At 48.0% G+C, this 16,415-nt stretch overlaps 1 protein-coding gene across 1 annotated transcript in view; it reads left to right on the top strand.

The window, feature by feature from the left end:
- Nucleotides 1-450: 450 nt before the first annotated feature.
- The window catches only part of LOC146783432 (glutathione S-transferase theta-1-like), a 108,665-nt gene continuing 92,700 nt past the window's right edge, over nt 451-16,415 (top strand). The window contains exon 1 of the mRNA XM_085634341.1: nt 451-687. Within this exon, the coding sequence (XP_085490467.1) occupies nt 579-687 (109 nt within the window). The 5' untranslated portion in view covers nt 451-578. The remainder of the gene's footprint in view (nt 688-16,415) is intronic.

Raw genomic sequence — 16,415 nt, 5'->3', positions numbered from 1 at the left:
TTCCGAATGCGGCGTCAGCTCCACGCCCTGGGATTCGTTCCTGTTTTTCCAGTTCCTAAGTCAGCAGCTCGGGCCATCAGTCCACATTATCTTTACGTTGCTCTGCAGGGCGAAGCGCAAACATTAAGGCAAAGCTGTCGAGTTGGGAACTGGGGAACCAGGTCCAAGTCTCGGCGTCTCACGACAGCCTGTGATTCTGTGCAAATCACTTTAATTTCCCCGTGCCCACAAAACTGAATGCGTCCTCTCATGCAATGTAATTGGTGCTCATGTAAAGCGAACCAAAACCTTGGGGTCGCGTTAGGGATGCATAAAACGGCCAAAAAAATATAATCACTTTTTTTTGAGTAGGAAAAGTGCAGTGGCCTACGCTGATTAGTTGCCAGGAAGGTGGGATGGGGCGTGGTTAGCGCGGAGAGGCGTGGCCTTACTGCCCATTGCGTCACCGGCCTCGCTCTTTGGAGTTGTCTCAGTCTCAGCTGTGAAAGTCTGAGTCGGACGCTGTTCCTTCCACCTCCGCAGGGTCCGTCGCCTCTTCCCTCTGGTCGTTGCCCCGGTGGCCTCTCCCACTCGCCAGGATGCTGCAGCTCTTCTTGGACCTCATGTCCCAGCCCTGCCGCTCCGTCTTCATCTTCGCCAAGAAGAACAACATCGACTTCGAGTTCAAGCTGGTGGAGCTGTCTAAAGGTGAGGCCGGGACGGTGGGTCAGCGTGGGAGAGACGCAGACCTGAGAGGGATAAATATCCGGGGTACAGCCGTGCCAGCCAAAGACCCGTTGTGAAGCAACCTCCAGATGCCACACAAAATATGACCAGAGTATTAAAAGCTCAGAAATACATTTTTTTTTTTAATTTCCATTTGCAATTCAGTTTTTTTTAGTATATTCTATTACAATGCGCTGAAAGACGTTTAATAACATGTATAATTTCCAAACCTAAATCAACTTTGTATGCCAGAAAGAATGCCGAGGCGTTTCCATGCATGAACCAAAAAAATAGGGATTTATTTTAGTCCCTAATGTTGTCCTACATAGTGTTAACTGTATAGGCTATTGAACCACAAATTAACATTTTGTGTGCACAGTGAAGTCTGTACTGGGTGAACTTGGGTGCACCCACGATTCGCACTTGGGGAAAATTAAACACAGTGAAGGGAAAATGGTTCCTTCCGCCGGAGGCAGCGTAACAAGATACAAATAATGGTTTGACAACCAGAGGGTCTGAGGGAAAATATTTATGAAGACCACACAGGGTTTGTTCCCCCAAGAAACACTGAATCAAAAACCAAGTGAAACCCTGGGGTCTAATCTAAAGTTTAGAAAATGTAAGAAACTACTATATCATTGATGGATCAAAAGATCCCAAATAAACAAGTGAAACAACGCCTAGAAACAACAGTGGGCATATCCCTTAAAAGGACGAAATCCCTCACTCACCAGAGGTGACATGCTTCATCATTGGGATTCTCCATCCCAGAGGAAACCCCTAGTTCCTCTGGGGGCTACAACTCCCTCTCTATGAGGGAGGAGCTCAAGGATGTTTTGTTGTTTAAATAAGTGGGATGTGCTAAATCCACAATGGCGAGCTAGTGGTATAAGTGAGGGCGCAACGCAGAAAGAAAATATTTTTGTTATTTATAATTATGTGATATTAAGTGCAAGTGGGAGTAAAAATAGCTCGAGCGTCAGAGCACCGCTTTGTTCATAATACGTCCTTGGCTAGAATTAAAATGATAGTGCACCAGCCGTCAACAGTTTTTTAGACCGTGGTGATAGTGATAATTGTCAACATGTTTCAGCCTTAAAGCCTACAAATATGGCACGGCTTTCGTCAGGACTCGAAACAGCTGCTGCGTACAAAAAAACCCAGAAAAAGGATACTCTAGGTCCAATTTCTTAAGTCAAGTGCATCATAGGTAAAGATGACCCGTGAATACTGGGTAAGTCAGCCAACCTCTCACTGGCAACTGCTCAGGAAAAGTGCACCGCTCTGTCCGTCGGTACACCGAGGCCCAAGTGAGCCTGAAGCCGGAGGTGATGGAGAATCCCAATGATGAAGCATGTCACCTCTGGTGAGTGAGGGATTTCGTCCTTTTAAGGGTTATGCCCACTGTTGTTTCTAGGCGTTGTTTCACTTGTTTATTTGGGATCTTTTGATCCATCAACGGCAGCGTAACAAGGCCTTGACTTGCGCTGCAAATAACTGCACGGAGTTTAACTCTCGGCACGGACTGCCATTGCAGCTCCGCCCATCTTTATTAGCGCGCTCACGCTAAGCGGTGTGAGCGCAGGGGCGGGGAACGGCTGGCGCGCGTGGCAAACACTAGTGCGTCTAAATGTCACATCCCACCCATCTCAACTCTGTCCTTGACTGGATCTCAAGAGTCTCGTATTTCACTTACTTGACAGGCAAAGTCTTTCAGGCGGGTGCTCGGCGGTGGGTTGTCTCTCAGGGCATATCTGTAAGAGCCCCGGCCAGAGATGAAGGCTGGAGTCGGCGTACTAGGGGATGGAGGCAGGCCAGGCGTCTTGCGGGCGATTTCTGGATTTGCCGGCACAGTGGCCTCTTCTGGGTGGTGGTCGTTAGCTACTTGAAGCTCACCTTGGCTGACCTCCGTCTCCCCTGTGTGGATCAAGATGTCGGCGGGAGAAGTGGGCCTGTCCACTTGTTTGAACCACGAGATGTTGCAGGTTACCGTTTCTCCCCCCTTCTCGACAGTCACGTGGGTTCCTTGTCTTCTCATCCCGGTCCAGTACCCTGACTCGTACTGGGACCGGAATTTCCCTCCAGGCCTCCGGTCCTTCATGATGACGGTGTCTCCTTGCTGCAGTTGGCGGGATACTGCTCGTCAAGCTTGGCTGGCAGTGTTATTGTGCCTCTCTCTCCTCCTGAGGGCACGCTCCTCACCAAAAGGGGGAGGACCCCATCCTGGTGCTGTGGGAAGCCCATCCCGCTGGGCACCGTTGAACATCAGCGCCCAGGGTTCTTGGCGCGTTGAGCAGTGTGGTATGCTCCGATACTCTCACAGGAATCTCTGCAGCTCCTGTTCTGGGTCGCTTTGTTCCGCCACCGCAATGCGGAGAGTCTTGTTTATTGTCCTCATGAGACGTTTGTAGTAATCAAGTCCACATCAAGAATGTAGATTTATTCAAGTTGGTTACAAGGTGTAGGTTCAGTAGTATTCAGCCCCACCAGGAGCAGCCAGCCAGGCGCTCAGCCCTTCTCCAACTGTGAGTTCCCACTCCCAACATTCCATCTTGCAGCATTCTACTGGCACATCATGAACCATAACAAACCAGGATACTACATATCCTCCTTTGCTCCAAAAAGAAAACAAAAGGTACGGCAAAATTTAGAATAACTAAGAGCGAAAGAGAGCAGAAGCTAGACGCAGGCTAAAGGAACGAGAAAAACAAAAGCACCAGAGAGAGTAGGGGTAAAATATAATGAAAGGAGATAAGAGAGAATAACATAAACCAAACTCATCTTCCCTTCCAAAGATAGGAACAGAACAGAAACACCAGAGGGCAAAGAATAGAAGGAGAAACCATTAATGACTGTCCTCTGCACACCCACTGGCCAGGTAGGCATGCAAGAAGGCAGCTCACATCGGGAGGAAACAAGACGACAGAGAAGAAGAGGAATGCAAATACCCCTTCTTCTCCATCAAAAACATGAAGAAAGCAATTACAAATAGAAAATACAACTGGGCTACAGTGTGGAAAACAAAACTAGAACAATTAAAACGCCCAGAGTAACGTAACCCATGCACTATGGCGACTTAAACCATACACCCGCTAAGGGTAAAAACATTTGCTGATGCATGGGCAACCTCTAGTGGAGGTAAGGATAGGTGCAGTGCTAAAAAAAAATAAAAAAAAAAAATATGACCAACACTAGACACCTTAGGAAATGTAAAACGTGCACTGCAGTGAAGGCATAAGACAAGTAATGTGATGTCCATTTACGGACGCACCTCGACTGGAGGTAAAATGTTATGAACAGAGTGATGGGGAAAGACACTACAACACACGACAGCAAATATTGAAATGAAACAACTGACACCCAACATAAACATAACAATGGTGGGACTCACACCCCCTTTAAACAGGGAAAAAAAGGGGGCTAAAACCCATTCCACATGTAAATTACTGTGAACGTGGGGTGATGGGACTAAAAACACATTCCCATCCCTATGTAGGGATAAAATATCTGAAACATAGGGTAATGGGACTAAAACCCACTCCTATCCCTAAGCAGGGATACAATATCATTAAAGGAAATGGGACTAAAACCCACTCCTATCCCTTAGGCAGGGATACCGTATGTGAAATAGGGGTCATGGGACTAAAAACCCACTCCCATCCTAGGCGGGAATAAAATCCCATCCTCGTCGCCAATAAAATGTAGTAATCAAGTCCACATCAAGAATGTAGTTTTAAGTAGATTTATTCAAGTTGGTTACAAGATGTAGGTTCAGTAGTATTCAGCCCCACCAGGAGCAGCCAGCCAGGCGCTCAGCCCTTCTCCAACTGTGAGTTCCCACTCCCAACATTCCATCTTGCATCATTCAGGCAGCATTCCACTGGCACATCATGAACCATAACAAACCAGGATACTACATAGTTCAAACTCCCTGTTGGCTTGGGACCACTGCAGGGTGATGCGCCGGATGCCGAGGTGGTGCATGAATTTGCGGAATTCGTGTCTTTGGAACGGGGGACCTTTTCTCTCATGCGGGCCTTCATCTTCTCTACTCTTTGATGCCCTTCGTGGGCAAGTTGTGTTGCTCGTTGATGCAGGGATAACTATCCGGGGTCCTCTGAGGAGAACGCCTCCTTGGATGAGGCTTAGCTCGTTCCTGACCCTCCACATGTGCATCAGGTCATCTTTCTCTGGGCTTGACCATGTGTTTTCTAACTGTAGGAACTGACGCCACAGCCCTCCTTGGATGGTGTCCCGAACTTAAGCCATGACTGGGTCATGCGCTGCTGCCGTTGCTACCTCTTCGAGTGTCAGTGCCCGGGGGCATGTCAGCGCTGCAATCATGTCGGGGTGTGCTTCAGGGTCATCACTGCTGGGTTCTCCACTCATGATGTTAGTTATGTCTGGGTGCCTTGACAAGAAATCGGCTGGGTTCTTGGAGCTTGTCTGATAGATCACGTCCATGTCATAGTGTTGGAGCCCGATGGCCCACATTTCAATTCGCGGCGGCGGGGGAGGTGCTCCTCTGAATAGCGGCACTAGAGGTTGGTGATCCGTGACAACTGTGAACGAGTGTTTACAAATGTATAAATGGAAGTGCCTGCAGCCTCATCGGATGGTGAGGGCTTCTCTTTCGATTTGGGAGTATCGCTTCAATGTCCGGGATAGAGCTTTGCTGGGATACGCGAGGGTGGCCCATCGGACTGGCTCCTGTTCTTGTGTGAGGACTGCCCCTAGGCCCACTGGGCTGGCGTTCTCCAAGATTTCGGTCTTCGCGGGGTCAAAGTACACTAGCGTGGTGTGGTCGAGGAGGGCCTTCTTGACGGCTTGAAATGCTGTCTCTTCTTTCCTCCTTGTTGAGATGCGAGCGAGACATGCGATAGTTGGCGTATCATCCTCCGCATTTGACGGGGTCGGCCTTCTCCCTTCCCCTGTGGCTTCCTTCTGCACACTGACGCAAAGTGGTTCGCGATGACACAGTTGGTGCAAGTCTTTCCTTGTGCCGGGCATGACTGCATGTTCCTCGTACCCCTAGTACCGACAGTGGTTCTTTGGGGGCTGTCGACTGGCGATCTCGTGGCCTGTGGGGTTGGTCCCTCGTCCTGCGTCTGTTCTTTGTCTTGACGGCGATGCTCTTTTCTGCACCACGCACCATGTCCATTTCCTCTGCACGTGCTGCTGAAAGGTCATCAGACCGTGCTAGGATGAGGATGTCATTCATAGGTATGTTCGGTTGCCTGAGTATGAGGCCTCGCAGGACTTTGCTGCGTATCCCCAGGATGAGCTGGGCTCTGAGCTCTTCCGCTGCACGGTCCCCCACGAGGTGAAAATCGGCTAGTTCCCTGAGCCTTGCGTGGAAGACGTCCACTGACTCACCCTCTCTCTGCTTGTCTCAATTTGTAGTGTTCGAAATCTGGGTTCATTTGGGGGTCAAAGTGGGCGTTCAACGCGGTAACTGCTGCTGTGTAGTCCTCGGGAGGGTCTGTGTTCGGTAGGTGCTTGAATAGCAGATAGATCTCTTCACCTGCATAGTGGAGCAGCAGCGACCATTTCACCGCTCCATCCTTTTCCCTCGTGGCAATGAAATAATTTTCCAAACGGCCAAGCCAGGTCTGCCACCTTAGCGCTGCTGTGGTGGGGGTCTGCCGATTCGCTAATTGGAGGTAGGACCCCAGAGGGGGGTGGTGCGGAGGTGCTGGCCCGCGTTTTCCTGATCCGCGCCTGTGTACGGAGAAGCAGCTTACCAAAAGCGCTGTACACTAGCACGAGGCCCTGACACACCAGGAGGAGGTGCGGGGCTGCTGGGCCTAGTGTGGGCCCACGTGCGCTTGGTCACCTAGCACATGGCCGGGCTGAGGCAAGGCTCGCTGGTGGTCTCTCTCTGCGGCTTGTCTGACTTACCCAGACTGTGTGGCACCTATCGACTTGACCGGGGAACACTGGAGCGCAAAGCCGGCTGCGTGTACTGCTGCCTGGTGTTAGTTGCCTGATCTGGGGTTGTGGTGTGGCAGGGATCACTGCAGCTTGTTCTGGCAGGGCTCCAGCTCGTGGGTACCACCCATGTGGTACTGGTCTGCTGAGGAGTCTCTGTGCTGTGCAGGAGCAGGCGTGAGTTGCCTCCGCTCCTCGTTGCCAATGTTGCATTTAAGGAGGGGCCCACCTTCCCGCCGCAGGCAGCGTAACAAGGCCTTGACTTGCGCCGCAAATGACTGCACGGACATCGTGTTTAACTCTCGGCGCAGACTGCCGTCGCAGCTCTGCCCATCTTTATTTGTTAGCGCGCTCACACCGGCTGGTGTGAGCGCAGGGGCGGGGAAAGGCTGGCACGCGCCAGCGGCAAACGCTAGTGCGCTAAATGTCACATCTCCCATAGACACAAGCGCACAGATTGTGCAAGTTACAAAGTAGGGATATGAGCCAAGGTGCCCTGTTGCGCCATCTACAGCTCAGTCAAGGGGCAGAATTTCTTTGTTCAGTGCCAATGGTCGAAGTACATAAAAACAAGCATTTGCAATGTAATCTGTCTCACCTTTGAGACCTTACAGTTAATTTAGCCATGAGAGCCGTGGACGTAAACCCACAATTAATAACCATCTTGGGGACTGCAAAATTATTGTACCTGTGTCGTAAAGAATTTTAGAAAAAAACTCTTCCTGTTTTGTAATGTCCACATTAATTAATGAATAAATCTGTTGCTCTTTGAGATACGTATTTTATATTACGCTGTTTTCATCCCCTCTTGTTATACTATGTCAACTGTGAATCCTTCTATCAATGCTATGTGTTGTGAAGCGCACTGATTCTCTCGGGTCTAGGCAGTGCTATATAAAACTCTCAAATAAATATATAAGTATATATTAAATTCAATCAGACCGCCTGAGAACATTAAGGTCTACGGGGTCAGGAACATGTGTAGAGTAATGAAACATAGGAACCCCTGTCTGAACTTCTTCCTTACCCATCGTGCCTTGTCAATTAATGATTCTGGTGTAAGAGGTTTAGGGTCTACTTAAATCAGTATTAACATATATTTTTTTGTCACGTCTCATATAACATTAAATTCTAATTTACAATATATTCATTCAATGATCACCATTCTTACGAAAATAGAGGCAAAAAAATATATACAATGAAATCCTACCAATACAGGTTTGGTTCAGGTGTAACTATTATATATTAACATCACCGGTCTGCTATATTATAGATTTAATTCTCTATTGATACAATTGATTAGACAAGTAGCAATATTATATAGTGTTTAGAATTCACTTAATTTTCCATAAATGATTCTTCATTTGATTTATACTGTTCAAACCATTTGCTTCAACGCTCACCCTCAACGTGCGTTTCAGTGTTCAGCCTTCTTCAGGAGTTCCACAAGCTGCATATAGCATTTCGAGCCTGTGAACATATAATGTAAACCGAGTGAAGCATTCCACCAGAGCACTACGAGTGAAGTGCAACTAAATAAAAACAGTTTCTTCAGTCACAAAGTTCACCACGAGAGTGAAGTGCCATCACCAAAACAGAAACGAGTTGTGTCCATTATAATCCCAGCATTCAGCGAAAAGCCAAGACCAGCCATACCAATTAGTGCCTGTTAGACCTGGCATCTTTTGGCGCATTTCCCCTGTCTTTTTGCTTTCTGACCTCCTGGTTGTGAGACTGTTTTTGCTGGTTTAATGTCTCTGCACACCTTTTCACTGCTGTCCAGTGTTAAAGTGCAAGTGCTCCTATTGTAAATTGTATTATGGATTTTTATTTCCATGATTGGCTTATTTGATTTACTGGTAAGTTCCTAGTAAAATGCACTGAGAGTGCCAGGGCCTGTAAATCAAATGCTGCTAGTGGGCCTGCAGCACTGATTGTGCCACCTACACGAGCAGCCTTTTCAAGGGATTCTCAGACCTGCCATTGCAGTGCCTGCGCGCAGTTTTTAGTTTCCATGGCGACTTGGCAAGTGCACCCACTTGCCAAACCCTAACCTTACCTTTTTAGGTCTCGCGTGGCATTGAAGGGCAGAGCCCTGCTCCGCCTCCGTGAGAGATTTTGTAAGAGAGGACTTTCAGAAGAGGGCTTTAAGCCCCGCCCCTCATTTCCATTGGCTGGAGTCACCGTTTATGCTAAACGGTGGCCTGCCATTGGAAATGAGGGTTTTCTGGAGACGCCCTTCCTGTCCGAGCCAGACTGGCTCGCCTGGTTTGCGTCTGTCATGAAGACGTTTCTTAGCTTGTTTATTTAACAAGCTGATAAGAAATGTCTTCATGAGAGCTGTGAAGGAGCATGCACCAGGCGTCCTGCAACCACGCTGGCTTCACGCCTGGAGCATGTGCCAGTCAGCTCTCTCATTGATCTGTCAGTGTCCAGCTGCCAGATGGCCCCCCACATGGAATGCTCTGAGAAGGCGGGGCAGAGAACGCCGTGGAGTGGAGCTGCGGGTCTGTGCTGAGAAGAGGATTTTATATAGATTTCAGCTTCAGGTGCCCCCAATTGCATACGTTCTGAATATATTTTCTATCTTTGTATAGCGCTCCGAGTCACAACTTCTCTCTGTGTCTTCTCAGCCCTTTATAAACAGTCACCTTCCAAATGAGAAGAGGTCCCCTTCAACCACGAGGCCATCTCTCGCTTCTGTGCGCAGCAGACTCCCGGAGGCGGGCGGGAGGGGGGTGACGGCGATTTGTGTTCACACCCTGCCTCTGCGGCTCCTGAGCTGTCAGCCTTGATCTTCCCTCGCTCTAAAAATACACCACATTCTTCGAGAAGAAAGCAAAGTGCTTGCGTCTTCTGATTTTCCGTGGACGCCAACGCCACCCGCCGTGACAAGGACAGCCTCGCAACTGCGGGCCGGATAAACATTGCCGCACACTGGATGATTCACAAGGCGGACCCAGGATACGACTCTGCCATGAAGTTACTGTCGGGATCTAGAGGTTCCCACCAGGACTGGTGCAAACCGGCAATTGTACGTTTTGTATGTGTTGTTAGAGCTGCTGTCGCCACCGCGCTGCTTTGATTAAGAAAGCGCGCGTATTTTAACTGATTGAGGAAATTGTTGTGTGCTACCACATTGTGTTATATTTTAAAATACCTGAAAAACTACCTCCATACTCGAACCGCGATCCACGAGCAGATCCAGTTGTCCCCCTGCTCTCTCCCCTCAGGCCTCAGCCAATCGGCCTTTCGAGGGGTGGAGACAGAAGGCGGGGCACAAGGGCCAAATGCAACATCTCCCACGGGAGCGCAGCCGGCGCGCCGACGGCGCGCCAAAGGCAAGCCCGTCTGCGCCCGTCCGCACCAGGCCGGGACCAGGGGCCATGAGCGCTGCCCTGCCGCTTTTCTACTCAGGCAAAGCCCTCAGACAGCTACAATTCCCGGTCATGCCCCCTTCCCCCGGCACGGTCAAACATGCCCTAGGGGCACGCATCTCTCACTGTCCCTCTGGTGGTAGGGAGCATGTAGTTCCCTCTTCCTCCCATCGGCCACGAGCCCCGAGGAACGACACCCCGCTCCGGGTGATATACCTTAACACACGATCTATGGTGAAACATCAGTTAGACATTTTTATCTTACTGACTACTGAAAGGCCTGATGTGCTATTAGTCACGGAAACTTGGCTCACCGCTGACTCCCTCCCAGACATTCTTGCTGCTCTACCCCCAGACTATTACATTCTTAATGCTAATCGCCCGTCTAGCCGCCCGGGGGGTGGGGTAGCAGCCATCATACGGAAGCAATTTAAATTTATTGCCACTGCTTCGTTAGTCTTGCCAGATGTAGACAACTTGGTCATTCATCTTGTAGTAAGGAATCCCTTAATACGTACATACATTGTTAAGTTAGCATAACCACGTTAGATGTTAGAAAGCCATCTTGCTGCTTTTGCGCACGACACTGCATCTACATGTTATTGTTTAAACAAACTGCTGGCTCGCGCTTTGCCTCACACGAGAGCAATCTGTTGTTACCATCCCGAGCTCTGCGCAGCGACCTTGGTCTGTACATGGTGTAACAAGAACAGTCTGGGTCGTTGGACAATGCATGTTTTCCACTCTGGGTTGATCGACTCACTATTTAGCCATAACATACGGACAGCTGCGAATACCTGAAAGTTGGTGCTTTTAATATTACAGACAGCATGTTTAATATTCAGACCGAAGACGAGCCTTCCTGCGAGAAGACTTCTGATGCTCCTGTGATGTGATTTCACTAAGCTGATCTTTGAGGTATGGGGTCCCCTGTTCAAGCCTAAGAGACCTTTTATTAGCATAATAATAATATTAGCTTCTTAGTAAAGGGAAGGTGGTAGTATCCACTGTCATTTATAACATGATCACTCCCTTTATATTCTATGGTATTGTAACGATGCTGATGGTTTTAATTATAATCATTTGTCTACTTGTATTAGCCAAAGTACTGCATCTTAGGACACGTGGTCTATAAAATAAACTCTTTTTATTTTCACCGTGTCTCTGTTTATTCTTGTTGTGGACTGATGTGAGAATAATATACGAACAGGTATTTCCGATTCCCACCATTCCTGAGAGTACACTGAGTCGCTTGTTCTGGGTTGTCTTTTCATTGGGACCGCCGAGCTAAATCTCGGATAACGAATGGGACACTTATGCTAGCCGGATACTGGGTTCTGGGTTCTGAGGTGAGTTTCTGGTACACCACAATTCACTGAGGTCCTGGGGTTCTACGCATAGTTCTGTGTATAAGCAGAATCCCTGCAACATGGCGCACCTAACGTTTGGTCTATGAGTTGAAACGCCTTAGTAGTGCTTATATTAGTCCACAGCACCCTCATTCTTGTTTCCAGATAACAAGTCTGACGGATTAAAACCTACCTATTTCTGTTGATATAGGTTTCTTCAAGCTTGATCATTAAAAAGGTTATTGAACCCTTGTGCTACTGATTACTTCGAGTGTAGCTTGTCCTTATGGCGGTCGATATAGCAGCGCACAGTCGGGCTCCTCTGAGACGCCATTTGACGCAGTATGGGGTGCCGGACACTGGTATGAGCGTAATCTTTGTGGTAGGAGCCGATGCGGCTTATCCTTATGAGTTGTTTTACTCTTGGGTGACGCTTCCGGCGGTGAGTGAGGACGATAACTCTTTTCATACTTACACTGCCACTGCCGTGCCAGTGAACTATACGCAGTATAGGACACAAGAAATACCAATATCTGCTTGGCAGCATCTTATTTGGTTTAATGGCGCCCTCCCCCATGCGGTTATACCGCCGAGAATGGGCCCTTTGTCATTGCAGGCGCCACTTGGCCGGTTCTAGCCGGATATACGCCTCATCCCCGTTACCTTACGGTGCCGGTGGCTGAGTTGCGTGTACTGCACACTGCCCTTATTACTGTACATAGGGCTTTGGTACAGTACGTGTCACGCAATGTGCAGGTGGGGGCACCTGCTGCTGCGGGGCAGCCTACTGAACACCACGCGGTGGTCATTAGTCCTGTTATGGTTAATTCTGTTATGGGCAAGCGCCCCACGAATAGGGATGATTTCCCTTTTTGGCTTGCTGAAAAATTTGACCAAATAGAAGCGGTTTACCCGAATACATCTCCTGTGGAGAAACACAGGATCCTTACCATTAGTTTGCCTAAAGACTTGGTCCCCGACATTGATGATTGTGTGAACTGGGGCAAGGTCTTTGCAGCGACGTACTCGCAGTGCTTTGGCACTCCGTGTATGTCGGTACTGCTTATACACAGAACTATGCGTAGAACCCCAGGACGTCAGTGAATTGTGGTGTACCAGAAACTCACCTCAGAACCCAGTATCCTATGCGTCGTGAAGCTAGACCGCACGTCGCTGCAATCCTTGAACAATTGGAATATCAGGGTGTTATTGAAACTTGTGTGTCCCCTATGAATAACCCTTTATTCACTGTGACGAAGCCTGACGGGTCGTACCGTTTAGTTTTGGATTACCGGCACTTAAATTCGCATTGCCGGACCTGCGCGGTACAAAATACTCACAGCTCGGCTCTTGTCGACAGTCTCGTGCGTAAGAGATTTAAAACGACACTTGACATCTCCAATGGCTTTTTTAGCCATAACCTGTCCACACGGAGTAGCCAATGGACGGCGTTTACTTCAGGCGGCAAACAAAAACAGTTTACAAGATTAGCCATGGTCTATAAAAACAGCCCTGGCGTCTTTGCCGCTCGCGTGGTCTCTCTCTTAGAAAGAATAGACCCCGACGCATACTCCTATGTTGACGATATCTACCTCACGGATGATGAGCTGATGCCACATCTGTCTCGAGTCGACAATATCATTACGGGTTTTGCGGAATATGGCTACAAATTTAATTTTGCGAAGTCTCACATCGCGGAATATACAGTGTTGTTCTTGGGCTACGAGCTCAACAACGAAGGTAAGGGATTGGCTCCTCACTTTCTGGAGAAGTGCGCATGCCTGCGTGCTCCTACAACACTGAAAAAATTACAATCTTTGCTGGGCTTTCTGAATTTCGGACGTACGTATATTCCAGATTAAGCCCAGCGTATCAAGCCGCTTTATGCCTTGGTACAACCTTCCTTTTCGAAGTCTAGCTGGCAGCTAGAACATTCTGCTATTCTACAGTCTTTACAGGCTGATCTTCTTGCTTCACAATACTTATTGACGCGTGATAACTGCACTAACCTGGTCATACGAATAGTACCAGGCGCAGTGGGTTTCACGTACTTGACGTTCAATGGGGGCGACACAGTCCCCATTGCGTATAAATCACACTGTGTTCGTATGTCTGCAGTACAGGACTGGTTTAAATAAATCACACTTGTACACCTCTGCTGAGTTGCGTTTTTCCACTGTCGAGAAAGTTCTGACAGCAGTACAGATGGCGATCCTTAAAGAACGCGCACTGTCACAAGGAAAACGCATACTGGTTGTGACACCGTATCCTGCCCTAGAGGCAGTGACAAAAGCAAGTGTACCAAATTCTAAAGCTTTGCATCCGAGGTGGATACAATGGGCCACGACACTGACATCGCCAGATGTCACTTATATCTTTGACGCCTCTTTGCAGACTCAGGAGTACTTGCAGTATGAATTCGTTCATCCGGCTCCTCTGTCTTTGCGCCCGCTCGAAGAATACCATTGTGTCATATACACTGACGGCTCGGCGCAGCCGGCGATTGGATCGAAGCATGCCTATTCTGCGGCTTGCGCAATTGTCGTGGATACATTCGTAAATGGTGAATTCCAATCTGATGCCGTGCATACGCAGTCATTGGGTGATTGTACCGCGCAACTGGCGGAGCTCCGGGCTCTGGTGCTTGCACTGGAGTTTGCTGATCCCCGAGTCACTACTCTTATAGTAAGTGACTCCTTTTATTGTGTCCAGTCCTACAATGACAATTTACACTTCTGGTCTCAAAACGATTATCGAGATACCAAAGGTAGCACAATTAAGCATAAATTGCTTTGGGTTCGAGTGGCAGACTTTAAAGAACGTCTCCCTCTCGTGAATGTTATTCACACTCTTGGTCACCAACGACTTGGTGTCCATGCTGTCGGTAACAGCTTGGCTGACGAGGCAGCAAAAACAGCAGTAGCTACATACTTAGTGGCAGCAGTTACAAGATCTAAAAGTAAGATTGATGATGACATCTTGGCAGCTATTGCTGCTACAGAGAAGGGAAGTGATTACCCGAAGGGTTTTCCTTCTCGTTATTTTTATCACTTAAGTCCTGATAACGTCCCGTTAGTGAGGATTAACGACGTTGGTGACAGAATTATTCCCAACGCGGACTGCAGACCATCTCTGATACTAGCAGCGCACGAGGGGTTGGCGTCAGCCCACGCCGGCGTGTCCGCTACTGTATCTCTGTTGCAACAGCGTTACTGGTGGTTCGGTTTCTACAAACAAACGCGCGCTTATGTTCTTGATTGTGACATTTGCCAACAGATTAAACCTTCCACTGTTGCGCGCCCACCACAAACGCAGTTGTACATATCTAATAAACCATTTGGTTGTGTTTATCTAGATCACTGCGGTCCTTTTTCTTCTGATACTGCGTACAAGTATATCTTGGTTGCAGTGGATTCGTGCACACGTTTTCTTTGGGTATGGCCACAAAGGAGTGCTGATTCACGGACTGTCATCAGGGATTTGCGTGTCTTTGTGGGAACTTTTGCGTGTGGTACCTTCCATTCTGATCAGGGCCCTGCGTTCGCCTCTAAGGCTTACAAGGAGGCTATGAGAAATTTGGGGGTCCAAGTCAAATTTTCGTCTCCCTACCGACCTGAGGGTAATAGTGTGGTGGAGCGAATGAACCATGACTTAAAGCAATCTTTGACAGCACGAGTTTTAGGCACAGGCCTGAATTGGCTAGCCCATTTGTATAATGTCCAACGTGCACTTAATAATCTCCCTAGAAGGTCTCTGGGTGGGCGGACCCCATACATGATGCTCTTCGGAATCAGGATGTTTGTCCCAGACCTTGATGGTCTAGACATGGCGGCGTCGGCCGCACCCTTTGACGTAGAGGATCACTGTGCTGTTTTGCAGACCCTACAGGAAGCCAGAGACACTCTATCGAAGGAACACTTGCCCTCCACATCTGAGGCTGAGCTTCGGATTCCGGTAGTCGGCTGGCTACCCCGGGTTGGAGACCTCGTTCGTGAGAAGGTGGAGAACAAGAAGGAGTTCGGCCCCTCTTATCGTGCACCGGTTCCAGTGCTTGGAGTGCAGGGTACAAGAACAGTCATTTTACCTCCACTTCCTGGTCGCAAAGAAAACAGGTACATCTCTATTGACAATGTCAAACTTCAGCGAGTGGCCGATACTGCTTAGTATGACTCCAGCTGTTTCATGCCAGACGATACAAAGAAATTCAGTGTTGGTTCCTGCTTCTACCACCTTGTCTGATGTTGCCATCGAGATGCAGTCTGTTACTGATCCCTTGTTACTACCACCGGCTGGTGGTCTGCCCGAAGAGACTGAGTATGCTTATCCTACAAATGGTCAATCGCCTGTTTTACAATCTACGGCGGTTAACCAGTCACGTTTCTCCTTTGACACTAACTCATTGCCTTCTACTTCCCCTTCGAAGATTGCTTTTTTTTTTTTTTTTTTGCAGTGAAAATATTTATTGAAACCCTAGTCATCATAACTCAAATAAAATTTGGTTTTATCTGGTTACAAAGTATGAAAATGTATTATATATTAAATCTACAACCACATACAAATCAGAAAAACAAGTATCACAGAGTGATTTGCTCAGATTTGTGCAAGTACAAAGAAGTACTATTCCAGAAGAATAAAACATTGAGAAATTTGGCCACTCGAGCCAAACCTGGCATAATAACAGCTCAGCATCATAAATTTTCGTCTTCTTTCGTCTTACATATCAACTCTATTTATAAATTGTATTACTTAATTAAGTGCAAAATTACAGACTTCTGTTAAGATTTCCCCCGTAGACCTTTTGCCACAGTGCTGTAGATGTGCTGCGTCAACAAATATACATTGCGAAAAGTCAAGACAATTGTACTGCTCTCTAGAGCAAGTACTAAACAGTTTGCTCGGTTCTTGGTCAAACAGTCAGCTGAACCCTAAAGCTCTACTTGGCCAACATTTCTTCAATTTAATTTTATTTATTCAGTCTCTACAGGCACGGTGACCATATAGTTGTGAACACAAGCAACAGCGTAGTTGTGTTATGCACCACATCATAACACAT

Source organism: Triturus cristatus, chromosome 11 (genome assembly GCF_964204655.1).
Source record: "Triturus cristatus chromosome 11, aTriCri1.1, whole genome shotgun sequence".
Taxonomy (NCBI): domain Eukaryota; kingdom Metazoa; phylum Chordata; class Amphibia; order Caudata; family Salamandridae; genus Triturus; species Triturus cristatus.
The sequence above is the reverse complement of the archived record's forward strand: the minus strand, read 5'-3'. Positions and strand labels throughout refer to the sequence as shown.